General features: G+C 45.0%; 1 protein-coding gene across 1 annotated transcript in view; it reads left to right on the top strand.

The window, feature by feature from the left end:
- ERICH6 (glutamate rich 6) overlaps positions 1–16756 on the top strand; it is a 48010-nt gene extending 31254 nt beyond the window's left edge. Inside the window, exons 11-14 of the mRNA XM_043875018.1 lie at positions 95–180; positions 2244–2399; positions 5498–5726; positions 16493–16756. Of these exons, the coding sequence (XP_043730953.1) occupies positions 95–180; positions 2244–2399; positions 5498–5726; positions 16493–16756 (735 nt within the window). The remainder of the gene's footprint in view (positions 1–94; positions 181–2243; positions 2400–5497; positions 5727–16492) is intronic.
- The last annotated feature ends 539 nt before the right edge of the window (positions 16757–17295 follow it).

Raw genomic sequence — 17295 nt, 5'->3', positions numbered from 1 at the left:
TTTTAAATTAAGAAATGGTTTGTATCACTATCTAGCAAGCAAAGGATGTCTGTTGTCATCATATAACCATCCTTTTGTCTTCTATGGTGTGTAGATCGTGACGAATGAGCTCTTTGAAAAGCACTACAAACATGGGAGCAAGTTTCTGACTTCATTTCCAGATGGGACAACACAAATATTGTATCCTTTCTTTCAACAACTTATTTTCATTAGCTTATTTCTTCAGAAAAAGAAAGCTAAAGAAAAAAGAGATTAAAAAATATGAAGAAAAAAGATAGATATGACCAGATCCTATCACACAGAGCAAAGCTATTAACATCTGTTTATACATCTTTCCTTATTTTTTCCTAGGAACAATTATATAATTCTTTAAAAATTAATTCTTAAACAAGTTCTTCATATTTTATAACTTGCTCCCTTTACATAATAATATTAGACAATAAATACTCATAAACATTATGAGTATATAATATGCAATAAATACAGAGATACTGCACCATCTTTATATGCATATGGTATTCTATCATAGGGAGGAACTATAATTCCTTTAATCTATCCACTATTACTGATCAAAGGTGGTTTCACAATTTGGGGCTGTTTTATACAATGACTAAATGAACAGCTTTGTGCATACCTTGCTGTTTACTTATCACTTACTTCCTTGAATTAAATACCTAGAGATAGAAATTCTGGGTGAGAAAAAAGCTTTAATAGATTTTGTCCCCCAGAAAATGTGTACCAGTTTACACATCCGTGAGCAGTATGTTGTTTTTTAATGCAAAAATTCAATATCCATTTTATGGAACACTAAGTTATTGATCACTTGAACTTCTGCCTGATGGCCAGGCCATTTGCTATTTTGACACAAAGGACATTTAATATCTCTGGGAAAGAAAAACAAAGCTATGAAATTAGGAGGAGTTTTTGGTGAACTAAGGGCCTCACTTTGTAGGAGAAAGTCATTTTTAGCCATAGTTGCCTAAATGTTTAGTCAAACCCCATCAAGAACCCAGAAAAATTACTTTGATGGCATAAGAAGTGTAAGGAAGTTTTAGTTCCCCAAGCCCTATGAGAAAGAGAGTAGGTTTTTCTTTCATTATATCAAAAATTTTTTAAATAACTTTCCAACTCGTATCATTACTTATCATTTCCCGCCCTTGCTTTAATTCTTTTTCACTCCGTTGAAGACTAAGGCTGATTTTCAAAATGATTCAGAATCAATTTTGTGTTTACTTCACCGCTGGACTTCCAATCAGTTTAGATAGGACTGAATATTAACAGCTCGTGAGTTATCCTCAGTATATTTTATTCTTTGATGCTGTTGTAAATGGAATTATTTTCTTAATTTCATCTTCAAAATGTTCACTGCTTAGAAATACAATTTTTTTCATGTATATTGACCTTTTAGTTTACAACCCTACTGAACTCTTTTGTTAGTTCTATGACATTGTTTTGTAGATTCCTTAGGATTTTCTGTATTCAAGAGCATGTTATCTGCAATTAGAGATAGTTTACTTCTTCTGTTTCCAATATAGATGCCTTTGTTTCTTTTTCTTTCATAATATTTTCCTGATTGAAACCTCCAGCATGAGATTGAATGGAAGTAGGAAGAGTGGACACTTTTGTTTGCTTCCTGATCTTAAGGGGGAAAACACCTAGTCTGCCATCATTAAGTGTGACGTTAACTGTGGTTTTTGTTAGACATGCCTTATTAGGTTGAGGAGTTCCTGTCTATTCCTAGTTCATTGAGGCATTTATCACGATAAAGTATTGGATTTTTCAGATGCTTTTTATGTGTCTATTGCAATGATCATCTCTATTTTTGCTCTTTTTTCTATCAATGTAGTATGTTTTTTTTTTCTTTCTTTCTTTTTTTTTTTTTATTAGTTAGAGGCTAATTACTTCACAACATTTCAGTGGGTTTTGTCATACATTGATATGAATCAGCCATAGAGTTAATCCAACCTTACATTCCTGAGATAGACTCCGGTTTGTCATTGTACATATAATCCTTTTTATATTTTGCTAGATTCCATTTGCTGGTATTTCTGGTTGAGGAGTTTTGTGTCTCATAAATATATTTTGATTCACACAGAAAGCATAAAATTTTTTAGTAATTAACGGTGCTTCCCATTCATTTTCAGAATGCTTTATAGTTTCAAAGGACTCTCTCATAAATTAAATTTACTCTCAGGCTAGTCAAAGACCATTAGAATAACTCAGATGACCTTAACTGATCTCAGTTACCCATCTGGAAACCTAGCCATCATCCGAGTGCCCAACAGGATAAATGGATTCACTTGTATCGTCCAGGAAGACGTGCCCACTAACCCTGCAATCCTGGCGTTGCTAGATTCTTCTGGTAGAAGTTCCTGCTATCATCCCAATGGAAACGTCTGGTAGGCCTCTAGATTTTTCCTCTGGCAATAACTTTGTTTCTTAAGTTTCATGAAATTTTATTTTTCCTTTTATTTTTTCAACTTTTTTGAAATATAACTGACACATACTTGGGTAAGTTACAAGTGTACAATGGTTGTTGATTTGATACACTTATATGGTGCAAAATGATTACCTCTGTCACATTGGCTAACTAACGCCTGGGTCATGTCACATAATTACCATTTCTTTCTAAGACATTTAAGATCCACTGTCTTAGCAACTTTGAACTACATAACTGCAGGGTTAATTAAAATCACTATGCTCTACATTAGATCCCCAGATTTTATTCATCTTATGACTAGAAAGACAAAAATGAATTTAAGAAGATTTATTTAAGTTAGTGGTTGTAGGATAGGAATGTCCAATTCAGAGAAGTTTTTTATTTATGTCATCCCATATGCAGTGGAAAAATCCCAGGAAGTTACATAAAACAAAGCTCATCATACTTTTTCTATAAGCAGCAAGAAAATATGAGCTGTACAACTTTAATATTAGAAAAAAAAAACCTCTAGCTAAATTATATGGCCACTCTAGGGATGTGAGATACAAACCCAGCAGTCTCTCTATAGCCTGTATGCTGGCCTCATCAATGGAAATAATTCACAACGGACAGTTGTCATACTTTTGTTGTTTGAGATACAGTCCTAACAAGTAGGCAACCCACTGGAGAAGGAAATGGCAACCTACTCCAGTATTCTTGTCTGGAAAATCCCATGAACAGAGGGGCCTGGTGGACTACAGTCCATAGGGTCACAGAAAGAGTCGGATACAACTTAGTGACCAAACAACAAGGCACCCCATAGCCACAATGAACAACACTTTTCCTATGAGCAACTATGTAATTCTTTAACAATTAATTCTTAACAACAATATACAAACCAAATCTCTAGAGATTAAGGTCCTAATGCCTTTGATCTACTATTTATATGCTCTGTGACCTTGTATTATTTCATTTGGCCTGAGAAAGTGAAATTTGGGTTCTAACTTCAAATACAATTTCAACTTTTTAAGTTTTTCAGAAAGAGATATTCTCTGCCTTTAAACTATTTACAAGTATAACAATATCATCTTGAGAAACTCTACCAATAAACTGACAAAAGTTTGAACCCTCTGCTGGTGCTTGAGAAAGTTAGGACACAAGGAGCTATTAATATTGCACTTTCAGTTCAAAGGAGTAGTCAAACCATTATCCCCAATTATATTGGAGAATCTCTACTTGTCCTTCAGGGCTCAGTAGCAATTCTGTGGGGCTTCCCTGGTGGCTAAGTGGTGAAGAATCTGCCTGCCATTGCAGGAGACCCAGGTTTGATCCCTGGGTCTGGAAGATCCCCTGGAGAAGGAAATGGCAACCCACTCCAGTATTCATGCCTGGAAAACTCCATGGACAGAGGAGCCTGGCAGGCCTTAGTCTGTGGGGTAGAAAAGAGTCAGACACGAGCTGATGACTGAACAATAAGGGCAGCAATTCTGTATTACATTTATTTGGAAAGGCACAATATTAATTGTCACCAAATATTCACTGGCTTCTAGGACTTTTCTGTACCAATGAAGCCTTCCTACCCACCAGCTGAATTCCGGGCCCCCTGACATGGCTCCTTAATACCCTCATAGCCTCTTGTGTAACAAGCCCACCTCTCCTGCCGGACTGACGCTCCTTGAAGGCACACCCTGAATCTTTGCCACTACATACTATGTAAATGGCACGGACTCAAAGTTTATTTAATAAACAATTTATCTAGATAATTTTAACCAAATGTTTTCTTCACCCACATAGCACGATAAAACTAAATCTCCTTCCCAGAAACAATAAGATAACCACCTCAATTCCTCATTTGTATTTTTGCTATTAGATTACTGCTGCCACTCAAAATTGGGAAAATAAGACGTGAGTTATCTTACTCTAGGGGGCCCTCATGACCGATTCATCTGATTTTAAAATGTAATTTATTATCACATTAAGCCAACTCTCTAAGAACCTAGAACCCTACCTATCCTCTGTCCCCGAGAAACACATGGTGAGCCGAGATGGAAGAATGTGATAGAGTGTGCAGAGGAGCTCATGGACTAGAATGGCAGTTGCTAGTGACGCCAGGTCTCAGACGGTACAGGGCTGCTTCTGCTGGTGATGCAGTGAAACGTGGCATCAGCGACTCTTAAGAGACTGGGGAGCCTGGCTGGAGTCAGCCCCCCTTCCACTCCGTTACTGGGCTCTCCTCAACCACAGACTGGGGAGCCTGGCTGGAGTCAGTCCCCCTTCCACCCCGTTACTGGGCTCTCCTCAACCACAGTGATCTCGAAGATGCTCCCTGAGTCCTTGCTGCCCACACCAGCCTTGATATCCTCGAAGAAGTCCTGCCCCACCCCCTTGCTGTCAGAAAACAAGTCTCAGCACTGAGGCTAGTACAGCCTTCCCTAGAACTTACGCTCGCTGATACCCACACTGGCACAGAAGTCTGAGCACCAGTCCTCGCCCACCTTCCAGGCAGAGCCTGCCTTCTCGTGTTTTTTTCATGTCCAGAATAAATCTTCCCTGCTCCCTCTTAATCCTCCCCAGCACATCACTTTCCAGATCCCTTTATTGTCCTGGTTCCACCTCTGGACGCATTTTGGTTTATCACTAGGTCCTAAACTACACCCAGGACTTCTAATTAGTATAGAATTCTGTCACAGCATTATGGCTCCTGTGATTATATGCGGTTTTCCACTATTCATATGCTATTGTGCACGTCGTGTGTGTGTGCAGTTGTGTCCAACTCTTTGTGACCCCATGGACTGTAACCCAGCAGGCTCCTCTGTCCATGGGGTTTTCCAGGCAAGAATAGGGGGATAGGTTGCCATTTCCTACTCCAGGGGATCTTCCTGACCCAGGGATTGAACTCATGTCTCCTGTGTCCCCTGCACTGAGGGTAGACTCTTTACCCTAGCTGAGCTATCAGGGAAGCCATAGACTATTGACTAGTATAAACTGCTACTCTCTTTGGTTAGCAAGCGGCAGAGCTAATCTCAAGGTTGAATTACAATGTTCCTGTTTATGATTTTTAATCTCCTTTCTCCGCAGGGTATACATCAATATCCTGGGTGGTCAGTATTCCGATCAAGCTGGCAACAGAGTCAGGGCTTGGAATTGGTCAAGTTCCGCCACTTCCTCACCCTTCGTTTCATTTAAACCCGTGTTTCTGGCTTTGAACCATTATGTTGGAATCCGCATCTTAGAGCAAGACAAGATTTCAATCACTTTTCTAGCAATGGGCCAACAGGCAAGAATCAGTGTCGGAACCAAAGTGAAGGTAGGTCCATTTTTATAAACATTTTAAAGCACTTAGGATAATAAGAGTAAAATAATGTGTGTTAGTGTTATTACTGACACATTATACTCGTGTGTAATCTACTGTGCACCACTGTGAATTCTGAAATTCAAGGAAAAAACAGTGAAAGTCTTATATGGAATTGAATTGAATTCATGTGGAATTGAGACAGCCTTATTGTTTCTTCTTCCCCAAATTCCTTTTTAGTTCAAATCTGATTCCAAATAACGTTTACCAAGTGTCTACTCTCTGAGGAGTGCAGCTTTGAGGTTTTGGTTTTAGTATTTTGTATTGTTTTTCTCTGTGTTGTAGCTGAAAGCCTTTGGCTGAGTCAGGCGTCCTGGGTTCTGACCATCTTCAAGACCCAACACAAGCCCTGTTTCCTTAGAGACACTTCCCAGACCTCCTTGCCCTTTGTCCAAACAAGGTCAATCATGTCCTTCTCTAGGTTGTGCATGTACTCATCTCTGTCCATGTGTGTGCTTGCTGAACTATTGAACTATGTGCCTTACTTGCCTTTGTGGCTGCCTTTCCTACTGAATGGTGAGCTCCTGCAGGTTAGAATCTCTTTCTTACTGATTTCTGTACATCACCCAGGGCATGGCCCAAAGAACACTCTCGGTGACCAGCAATGCTGCATGATGGTTAAGAACACAGACTTCAGGTTACAGGGCATAGTTTCAAACCTCAACTCTGCCACTTAGCTAAGTTGGTGAACTTGAACTTCAGTGCCCTCCTCTATAAAATGGGGATGATTCCTCCATTATATTATTGATTGCTGTGATGATTCAATGAGAATATAAAGTGCTTAGCATGTTTCTTGGCACCAACTGCTTAATAAATGAGCTCGATAGAGATGTTTGTTGTTGTTGTTTAGTCGCTAAGTCCTGTCCAACTCTTTTGCAATTCTCTGGATGTAGCCCACCAAGCTTCTCTGTCCATGGAATTTCCCAAGCAAGCCCCAATAGAGATGTAGAATTTGTCGATTATATCTCAGTAAAGCTGAAATATGTATATATGCATGTATATGTATAGATTCAAGGAATTAGATGTATAAAAATTACATGTATATAAAAGGGACTACATGTATATACACAGATTCAAGGGATTAGATCTGATAGACAGAGTGCCTGAAGAATTATGGACGGAGGTTCATGACAGTGGACAGGAGACAGGGATCAAGATCATCCCCAAGAAAAAGAAATGCAAAAAGGCAAAATGGTTGTCTGAGGAGGCCTTACAAATAGCTGAGAAAAGAAGATAAGTGAAAGGCAAAGGAGAAAGGGAAAGATATACCCATTTGAATGCAGAGTTCCAAAGAATAGCAAGGAGCGATAAGAAAGCCTTCCCCAGTAATCAGTGCAAAGAAATAGAGGAAAACAATTGAATGGGAAAGACTAGAGATCTCTTCAAGAAAATTAGAGATACCAAGGGAACATTCCATGCAAAGATGGGCACAATAAAGGACAGAGATGGTATGGACCTAATAGAAGCAGAACATATTAAGAAGAGGTGGCAAGAATGCACAGAACTATACAAAAAAGATCTTCATAACCCAGATAATCACAATGGTGTGATCACTCGCCTAGAGCCAGACATCCTGGAATGTGAAGTCAAGTGGGATTAGGAGGCATCACTACGAACAAAGCTAGTGGAAGTGATAGAATTCCAGCTGAGCTATTTCAAATCTTAAAAGATGATGCTGTGAAAGTGCTGTACTCAATATGCCAGCAAATTTGGAAAATTCAGTAGTGGCCACAGGACTGGAAAAGGTCAGTTTTCATTCCGATCCCAAAGAAGGGCAATGCCAAAGAATGTTCAAACTACTGCACAATTGCAGTCATCTCACATGCTAGCAAAGTGTGAAGTTGCTCAGTCTTATCCAACTCTGCAACACCATGAATTGTAGCCTACCAGGCTCCTCCGTCCATGGGATTTTCCAGGCAAGAGTACTGGAGTGGGTTGCCATTTCCTTCTCCGGGGGTCTTCCTGACCCAGGGATTTAACCCAGGTCTCCTGTATTGCAGGCATACGCTTTACCATCACACACTAGCAAAGTAATGCTCAAAATTCTCCAAGCCAGCCTTCAACAGTACGTGAACCATGAACTTCCAGATATTCAAGCTGGATTTAGGCAAGGCAGAGGAACCAGAGATCAAATTGCCAACATTGTTGGATCATCGAAAAAGTAAGAGAGTTCCAGGAAAACATTTACTTCTGCTTTATTGACTGTATCCAAAGCCTTTGACTGTGTGGATCACAACAAACTGTGGAAAATTCTTAATGAGATGGGAATACAAGACCACCTTACCTGCCTCCTGAGAAATCTGTATGCAGGTCAAGAAGCAACAGTTAGAACTAGACATGGAACAACAGACTGGTTCTGAATCAGAAAAGAAGTATGTCAAGGCTGTATATTGTCACCCTGCTTATTTAACTTATATGCAGAGTACATCATGTGAAATGCTGGGCTGGATGAAGTACAAGCTGGAATTAAGATTGCCAGGAGAAATATCAATAACCTCAGATACGCAGATGATACCACCCTTATGGCAGAAAGCGAAGAGGAACTAAAGAGCCTCTTGATGAAAGTGAAAGAGCAGAGTGAAAAAGTTGGCTTAAAACTCAACATTCAGAAAACTAAGATGGAATCCGGTCCCATCACTTCATGACAAATAGATGGGGAAACAGTGGAAACAGTGAGAGACTTTATTTTGGGGGGCTCCAAAATCACTGCAGATGGTGACTGCAGTCATGAAATTAAAAGACGCTTGCTCCTTGGAAGAAAAGCTATGACCAACTTAGCGTATTAAAAAGCAGAGACATTACTTTGCTGACAAAGGTCCGTCTGGTCAGCAAAAACTATGGTTTTTCCAGTAGTCATGTATGTATGTGAGAACTGGACCATAAAGAAGGGTGAACACTGAAGAACTGATGCTTTCAAACTGGGGTGCTGGAGAAGACTCTTGAGAGTCCCTTGGAGTGCAGTGAGATCAAACCAGTCAATCCTAAAGGAAGTCAACCCTTAATATTCATTGGAAGGACTAATGTTGAAGCTGAAACTCCAATACTTTGGCCACCTGATGAAAAGAACTGAATTATTTGAAAAGACCCTGATGCTGGGAAAGATTGAAGGCAGGAGGAGAAGGGGACAACAGATGGTTGGGTGGCATCACTCACTTGATGGACATGAGTTTGGGCAAGCTCCAGGAGTTGGTGAAGGACAGGGAAGCCTGGCATGCTGCAGTCCATGGGGTCACAAACAGTCAGACACGACTTAGATACCATATATAGAACATACATAGTATGTGACTTTGAATAAGTATCCTAAACTCTGAGGACCTTGTTTCATCAATTATTCAAGGAAGAGATGGCTCCAAACTTCAAAGACATCTTCAGTTTCTAAAATGTCTATACATTTAAGTGTTAGGAAAAACGCCGCGGGAGGAAAAAAGCCGCCTCTAAGGACCGGTGGTAAAGGCCTTTTATTAAGCGTCGCTCTCGGGCAGAACTCCCGGGGGCTGGTGAGTGAAGAGACAAAGGGAGTCTGCAAGGTATGAGGGGTGGGGAGGGGTTTTATAGTCCGGGCAGGCATCCAGGCCAGGTCTTTTCATATAAGGAAGAAAGCGCGGGCTACAGCGGTGGTCAGTGTCCGAGGGCTTTATGTTGGTACCTGATTGGGCCAGGCTGCAGGGGGGCAGCCCCTGGAAGTTTAGCCAGCCTCCGGAATTTGCCTTGCAGCACTTTCCTGGGGGCATGCCCCGACCTTTCATCCCGGCCTTTTTGTTATAGGACAAGGGGCGCCGGTTCTCTCTGGCTATTTCCTGCTGAACGGGGGCGACGAGGGGTAGGGGTCAGCCGGGACGAAAGGTCAGCTTATGCAGGATTGTGAAGTGGGTCTATGTCTTTTTGATTGAGTCGAGTATAAGCTGTTAGGAGCATGGCCCGTCCGGTCGCAGCCTGCGCTATTTCTTGGACCCAGCGAAGAATAAGTTGGACGAGGCAGGGGCCTGTGGTGAGGCCCAGAACCAGCAGGAGTATAGGGCCTAGAAAGGGCAAGAGGTATGGGAGTAAACCATTGAGTCTGGTCCAGAGGGGGCTTTCTTGGAGCTGTCTGCGCCTTTGTTCCAGGCCTGACGGTTGGGGCCGATAGGGGATGTGGAGATGCCAGTCGATGTCCAGGGCCGTAGCCACCTGCTGGGAGATCTGTGAGAGTATATCTATATATATAATTTTTTTTTTTTTTTTAGAGAGGAGTAGGGCAGGAGGGGATGACCAGAAAGGAGTGGGTAAATAGGCAGGAATCTAATTGACAGGGTGGTGGTTGGGTTTGGAGCGGACATGAGGGTTGGCCGTCAATGCCCATAACCGAAACCTGGGAAGGACGGAAAGTTTCCCTGAAAGAGGGAAGGACCCAATAGGTAGCCCCCGCATTAACCAGACTTTACCCGTTACCTGGAGCGTTACCCTGGGCTTGGCTTGGGTTATCGGGGTTTCCGAGTCTGGGTGATGTCAGCCATCGTCAAAGCTCAGCAGCTCGAAGGCCGGAGGAGGGCAGGAGGTCTCCCTGGGGCGTTCTGGTCCCCGGCCCCTAGAGGTCGGGGCCCGAGAGGCCCGGGGACAGTCACTAGCCCAGTGTCCTCGTTGTTTGCACAACGGACACGGCTTGGAAGGAGGCCGCGGATTGGGGCACATCTTGGCCCAGTGTCCTTCTTGGCCGCACTTGAAGCAGGCCCCCTGAGGGGGGTTTTGGGACCCCGAGCCCGCCGCCAGCCGCAGGGCCGCTATTAAGGCCTGGGTTTGTTGGTTTAGGAGGCTTGCCTGAAATTCGGCCTCTTGCTTGAGCCTTGCCTTTCAGCTGGCCTCAGCAGTTTCTTCACAGGCGTTATAAACTTTAAAGGCCATTTTTACCAGGTCTCGAATAGGGGTCTGAGGGCCGTCCTCGGCCTTGGCCAGCTTTTTTTGGATGTCAGGTGCGGATTGGGAGATAAAATGATTGGCCAAGGTAGCTGCCCCAATGGGGGACTCAGGGGACAGTCTGGTGTATTGAACAAGGGCCTCAGTCAGCCGATTAAGAAACATGGCTGGGTTTTCATCGGGCCCCTGAGTCACCTCATCTAGTTTGAGGAGGTTTACTACTTTATGAGAGGACGTTTCCATCCCATCGAGGAGACACTCTATCATATAGCGTACCCGCAGCTGGCCGCCACCCCCTTCCTGGTAGTTCCAATCAGGGTCGGTGTCAGGAACTGCCTGAGCTCCCGGGGGGCGCTCAGGGGAGGGGTTGGCACAGTGCCGCTGGTCGGCCTGAGCCCTGGCTGCCGTCCAAATGGCCTGCCTCTCTTCGGGGGTGGTGGTAGATCCCAGGATGACATATATATCCTGCCATGTTAAGGCATAGGCGCGGGTCAGACCAGTAAACTGCTTAATGTACTGAGTGGGGTTGGAGGAAAAAGATCCCAGCTTGGCCTCAATCTGTGCTAAGTCCTGGAGAGAAAAGGGGACGTGGACCTGGGCTAGACCCTCAGCTCCGGCTACTTGTCGCAGAGGGAGTAGCGGGGCTGGGGGAGGGGGAGGGGAGGCAACCTGGGCTAGACTTGTTACTTGTTGTGCTGGGGGAGGGGGAGGGGAGGCCCCTGGAGGGTTGCTATGGGAGCGAGTGTGGGAGCTAACCTGAGACGAGAAGGGAGTGACGGGGGGGGGGGGGGGGGGGGGGAGAGGAGGATACAAGATAGGGTTAATGGCCGGAGAATCTGGGGCCAGCGGTGAAGCCTCAGGGGCGGGAACAGGAGCAAAAGAGGCCAGAGTAGGGTTAGAGGGGGAGAGGTTAGGAGGGGCCGGAGAGGAGGAGGAGGGGCGAGAGCGCAACGCCCAAAAGGCCTGAACATAGGGGACCTCAGACCATTTTCCCGTTCTCCGGCAGTAATTATCCAAATCACGGAGGACGTCAAAGTCTAGTGTCCCTGTGGCTGGCCATTGTGAGCCATTATCTAGGGAATACTGAGGCCAGGCCTGTGAGCACAGAAAAGTGAGCTGCTGGGGGCGGATATCTCTCTCTAGCCCTAGAGTCTGCAGGTTACCTAGCAGGCACTCTAAGGGGGTGGAGTATTGGGGATCGGGTTTGGAGGCTGTCGATCCCATGGCGACCACGGGGCGTGGAGGCAATCCCCGCTGTCCGAACGTCTTCGGACGAGTCGAGGGGAGCCGGAGGTCCGTGTAGTCGCGGGGAACGTCTTCCTCACGACCGCAGGGACCCGGAAAGGCCGAAGCCGGAGGTCTACTCAGCCGCTGGGGACGTCTCCCCACCAGCTGGTGACCGGGAAGGCCGGAGCCGGAGGCCGAAGCCGGAGGTCTACTCAGCCGCTGGGGACGTCTCCCCACCAGCTGGTGACCGGGAGGGCCCAGTAAGTGCGCACTGGTTACGGAGCCCTAGGATGTGATCGCCAGGGAGGGCAGGCCCCAAAGCCGAAGGGACTTACTCCGTATCCTGCCGTCCGGGGGGTTGGTCAGCCGCCTGGGTCCGAGGCTTCCGCGGCGGTGGAGCTCGAGGGGGCCTCAACGGCAAGTGCCGGGGGCCCTCACCTAGGGCCCCACGTTGGGCGCCAGATGTTAGGAAAAACGCCACGGGAGGAAAAAAGCCGCCTCTAAGGATCGGTGGTAAAGGCCTTTTATTAAGCGTCGCTCTCGGGCAGAACTCCCGGGGGCTGGTGAGTGAAGAGACAAAGGGAGTCTGCAAGGTATGAGGGGTGGGGAGGGGTTTTATAGTCCGGGCAGGCATCCAGGCCAGGTCTTTTCATATAAGGAAGAAAGCGCGGGCTACAGCGGTGGTCAGTGTCCGAGGGCTTTATGTTGGTACCTGATTGGGCCAGGCTGCAGGGGGGCAGCCCCTGGAAGTTTAGCCAGCCTCCGGAATTTGCCTTGCAGCACTTTCCTGGGGGCATGCCCCGACCTTTCATTAAGTAAGTGGAAATATGACTTCAGGATTCCACGTAGGCAGGGATAGTTCATAAACACCAAACAAAAGGGAGATTTCAGATTCAGTCAGCAGAGAGCGAGGGTCCACACCGTGCTAAGTAATATTCAAGCTGCCTCCAGTCGTTCCAGCTACTGCAGTCAGCTGGCAGGTCCAAACAAGTTTCTTCCTTGGTTAGAAATCTACAATTTAACCTCTTTTTGGTTCAATACATTCATGGTAAATGCATCCTTATCAAAAATGTCAAAAATGCTCTGTCTCTTTCTCCTCGCCTCTCTCCTTCGAAATGAGTCTTAATCAGAAAAAGAGTTGGTGCAAAAGAAAGAATTTGGTGTTAAAAACGTTTGCTTTTCTCATCATCCTCATAATTACCCTTTCAGTTTTTTAAAATTGCAAAAGTGACATGTGAATACACTGTTATATTTGAAGATTCAAATAATATAAAAGAGTTAAAAATGATATTCCTCCCTTCCATCCTTTCTTCTATTCTAATCCTCTTCCCAAAGGTAATCACACTGAAAATTTGGTGTGTATTTCTCTTTTCTATATATTTATAAATTATTCGTATACATCTTTTTTAAAATAAAAGTTTTTATCTGACTACACTGATTGTACTATTAGACTTGTTCTATTTGTTTTTGTTTTCCACAAGTTAAGTGGAATATCTTTCATGTCTAGATATCCAAGTAAATTTGTCTATTCGGTTGTTGCATAGTATTACGCGTTTACTGTGGTTGCTATATGAAATCTGATGCCCTCTCAGTGGCAGTGGGGACAGATTCCCACCCCCGCCCCCTGGAAGCATTTCCTCTCTTGCTTCCAGGAGCTCCTCTGCCTTGATTTTACCTCCACCTCAGGGGCCACTCCTTCTCATTTTCCTTTGCCTATTTTCTTCGCCTCCCCTCCTTTAAATACTGAAAGGCCCCAGGGCCTGTCATTGGGCTCACCTCTTCTCTCTCTGTAATCACTCCCTAGGTGATCTCATTAGTTTTCTGTCCTGAAATACCATCTGCTTGCTGATAACCCCTCCTTTGATCTCCAGGCGGATCTCCCAGGAACTTTAAACTTGCACACCTCTGATTCCAACGCTGCCTCTCCATCTGGCATCTGAAGGGTACGAGAAACTTCACAGAGAAAAATGACATCGGAAGGCACGTTCTGCCTTCGGTCTTCTCCATCTCAGGAGACGGCAACACCTTTCTTCCAGCCGCTCAGACCCAAACTTGGGGGTTGGTCCCCCCTTCTCTGTTTCGCAACCCCACATCTTCCATCTGCAAGTCGTCTAAACGCCACCAACGACACGTCACCAGATTCCAGCACGCCTTGCATCCTTCATCACTGCCACCCCGCCTGCCTCATGTACCTACTTAATCCATCTTGTTTAAATTATTACAATAGCCTGCTCCTGAGTGTCCCAGCTTCCACTCTTCCCAAAGTCAATTCCATCATGATAGTAAGGGTGGTATTTTGAAAACATAATCGACATTTATGGGGCATTCCATCCAAAAGCAGCAGAATACACATTCTTCACAAGTACACATGGAGCATGCTCCAGGATTGACCACATGCTGGGCCACAAAGTCAGCCTCAGTAAATTGAAGAAAACTGAAATCATATCAAACATCTTTTCCAGTCACAAAGCTATGAGATTAGAAATAAACCACAAGAAAAAAAACTAAAAAAAAAACCCACAAACATATGGAAGCTAAACAATATGCTACTAAACAACCATGGGCTCACTGAAGACATCAAAGAGGAAATCAAAAATTACCTAGCGACTAATGAAAATGGTCTGTCTAGTGACTTCTAACGTTACTCAGAGTAAAAGCCAAGATCCTATAAAACACCTGCAACACTATACCTGACCTGGACTTCCTTTTTTCAATATTTCTCTGCAGTCCTCTTTTCCTGCCCACTTTGCTCTAGCCACCATGGCCTTTTTTGCTGTTGTGGACAATACCACGCACATCACTGCCGCAGGGCTTTTGCACTTGCTGCTCCCTCAACCGGAAATGCCCCAGACCCCACTGCGCACCGCCCTTGGGCTCTGCTCTTCGAGTCCTTTCCCGACCACCCTGTGTAAACTCCCAGCACCCCACCCCACCCGACCGTGGCACTCATAGAGTGCTCTTGTTTTCTTTCCCTTCTATGTAGTTTCTGATTTCTATTTTGATTTCTTCAACTCAGTAGTTCCTGAACTTTCAAATAAGGTTTTTTAAATTTGCTACCTTTTCTCATTAACTTCTAAATAAATGGTCAAGGAATATGGCTTGCATTTTTTTTCTTACTATTTAGAATGCAGGGGTATTTTCTTTGTAGTTGATGACATAATTTATGACTGTTCCATGTATATTTGACCCCCCCCCCAAATGGTTTAATATTTATTGGCACAAATTGTATAATGTATGTTTAATTGTTTTATTCATATTTCTCTCTATATCCATTTCTTCTTATACTGTTGGTTTATTTCTGAGGGATGTATGAAGATATCCCAGTACAATTGTGAATCTGTCCATTTTTTCTATAATTTCTACCAGGTCTTGCTTTATCTGTCTTGAAGTTCTATGGTTAGGAAATTCAAGGTGTTGTCTTCATGGTGAGTTACACCTTTCACCCCTGGGCCAGCTCACCTATTGGCCCTTCAACTTTGTGTCCATTATGTGACTCAGAGTATCACTGAGGGTTTTTGTTTCTATTTTGACAAAAAAAATTTAACATCATCAGTAGGTTTCCCTCTTAATGCTCTTTACTTGAAATGCCATCCTAATATTCACTTGACTTTGAGCTCAGAATATGTGTGTTCTGGACTAGTGCTTTCATTTCATCATTTATCTCTCAGCGGATATGGTCCCAGCTGCTTCTCAACTTTCAGAAATTCCTTAAGATTATTCCTGCTGATAAAAATCTTTCCTATTTCCTAGTGATTTACTCTCTGAAAATGTTCCCCATTTTATGGGATTTGGGATTGAAGGAAAACTAAAAATGGTGATTCACCCTTCATTTCTCAGCTACCTCAACCTCCTTCCCCCACCCCTCCTTCCTTCCAACGTGGGGAGCGGTGAAAATGCAGAAGAATACTGTGATCTCACATCTCTGGCCAGTGGTCACTCTGCTTGCAGGAGGTAGCAGATGGGCTTGCTTCAGCCCATCCCACTATGGCTACATGCCCCTCCCTGGCTGGTCCTAAAGCTCAGCCTTGGAAACTTTCCAGGCAAGGCCTGGGACCCTTGACCTTCCTGCAGCTCGAGGAGACAGCTTCAGCCTGAATCACCCGAGGCTGAGAGGACATGGGCAGCACAGATAGCAAGGAAGGGTCCTGGGAATGTTCATGGGCAGCAGCCTCCTGGCGGTGGGGGAAGGAGTGTCGGTCATCCCAGGGCCGTCTGGAAAGCCCGGCTCAGGTGCTCCCTGCAGCCTTCCCAGCCCTCCGGACGCCCGCCACACGGGGTGAGTCCCAGGGACAGGATAACTAGAGCATCCCCGTGCCCTCCTCAGTAGATGCTGGTGTGATAGTCTATGCTGTTATCATGACTTGAATGCATTGTATGCCTTTGAAAGGAAGTATGCAAATTCTGTTTGGTCTGGTCTGCTCCAGTCTCTCAGATCTCCAGAGCATCTCAGCTCATTCCTGTTCAGATCAGGATTAATACCACCGCCCCTATTTATAGATAATTAGACTCACAAGGGACTCCGGCCCCTAACTAGTGTTGCTTCTCGCCTCCTCCCACCTCCTGCCTCACCCTGAGCTTCCTTTCTCTTTCTCTTTGCTGAAAAGCTGCTGAATGCTGAGGAGATTCCAGCGCTCCGATACCTGAACAGGGATGACCTTCTTCTGCTGGCCAGTTTAATAAAGATCCGACGCCTGTTTCACAAACTGGAAGGATGTGTGAATTTCCCCTCCAGCCAGGTTTGGGAAAAATTTAAGCAACCTTCCTACCTTTCTTCACTTTCTGTAAAACTAATTGCCCTTTGTCACAATTCTGGTATGAAGCGAGATATAGTAGCAACAATAGCAGCTATGATAAATGAAAACATTTAACAAATGACGATGGTACTTTCATTTGTTCTGTTGTGTTTTTCTGGGAGGCGGTGTGGGAGATCTCGAGAAAAGTGTATACAGTGACTAGGAAATACCAGGAAATGGGCTTTATTACAAATCTGGAGCACATCCTGAGTCATCCCTGGTTTGCACCCGTGGTCGGAAAACGAAGCCACTGCCGTTGGGGACGACAGAGAATGAGCAAGTCAGCCAAAGGCCTTATTCATCAGTCAGGGTCCCGTCAGGAAAACAGAAAGCAGGGAGGAGCAGGTGCTTCCACGACCTCCTGAAAAGCTGGGAACGTGAAGGTCAAGGCACAGCCCTGCTGTTTGGGAAAACGAGGGCGTCTCAGGAAGCCGCAAAGCCAGCAGCTCCAAGGGAGAGGGGCAGGAGTTCCTCACACGCCGGTGCAGGGACGGCTCGCAACTGCCATCCTCGGAGGCCAGCCCCTGCCCGAAGCGAGCTCCCCTCCCGCCGCCCACCCCTCAGGCGGTGCCCCTCCCGGAGGGACCATCACGGGCTCCCAAAGGCACGGGTCA

This window comes from Cervus elaphus, chromosome 19 (assembly GCF_910594005.1).
Source record: "Cervus elaphus chromosome 19, mCerEla1.1, whole genome shotgun sequence".
NCBI classification, from domain to species: domain Eukaryota; kingdom Metazoa; phylum Chordata; class Mammalia; order Artiodactyla; family Cervidae; genus Cervus; species Cervus elaphus.
The sequence above is the reverse complement of the archived record's forward strand: the minus strand, read 5'-3'. Positions and strand labels throughout refer to the sequence as shown.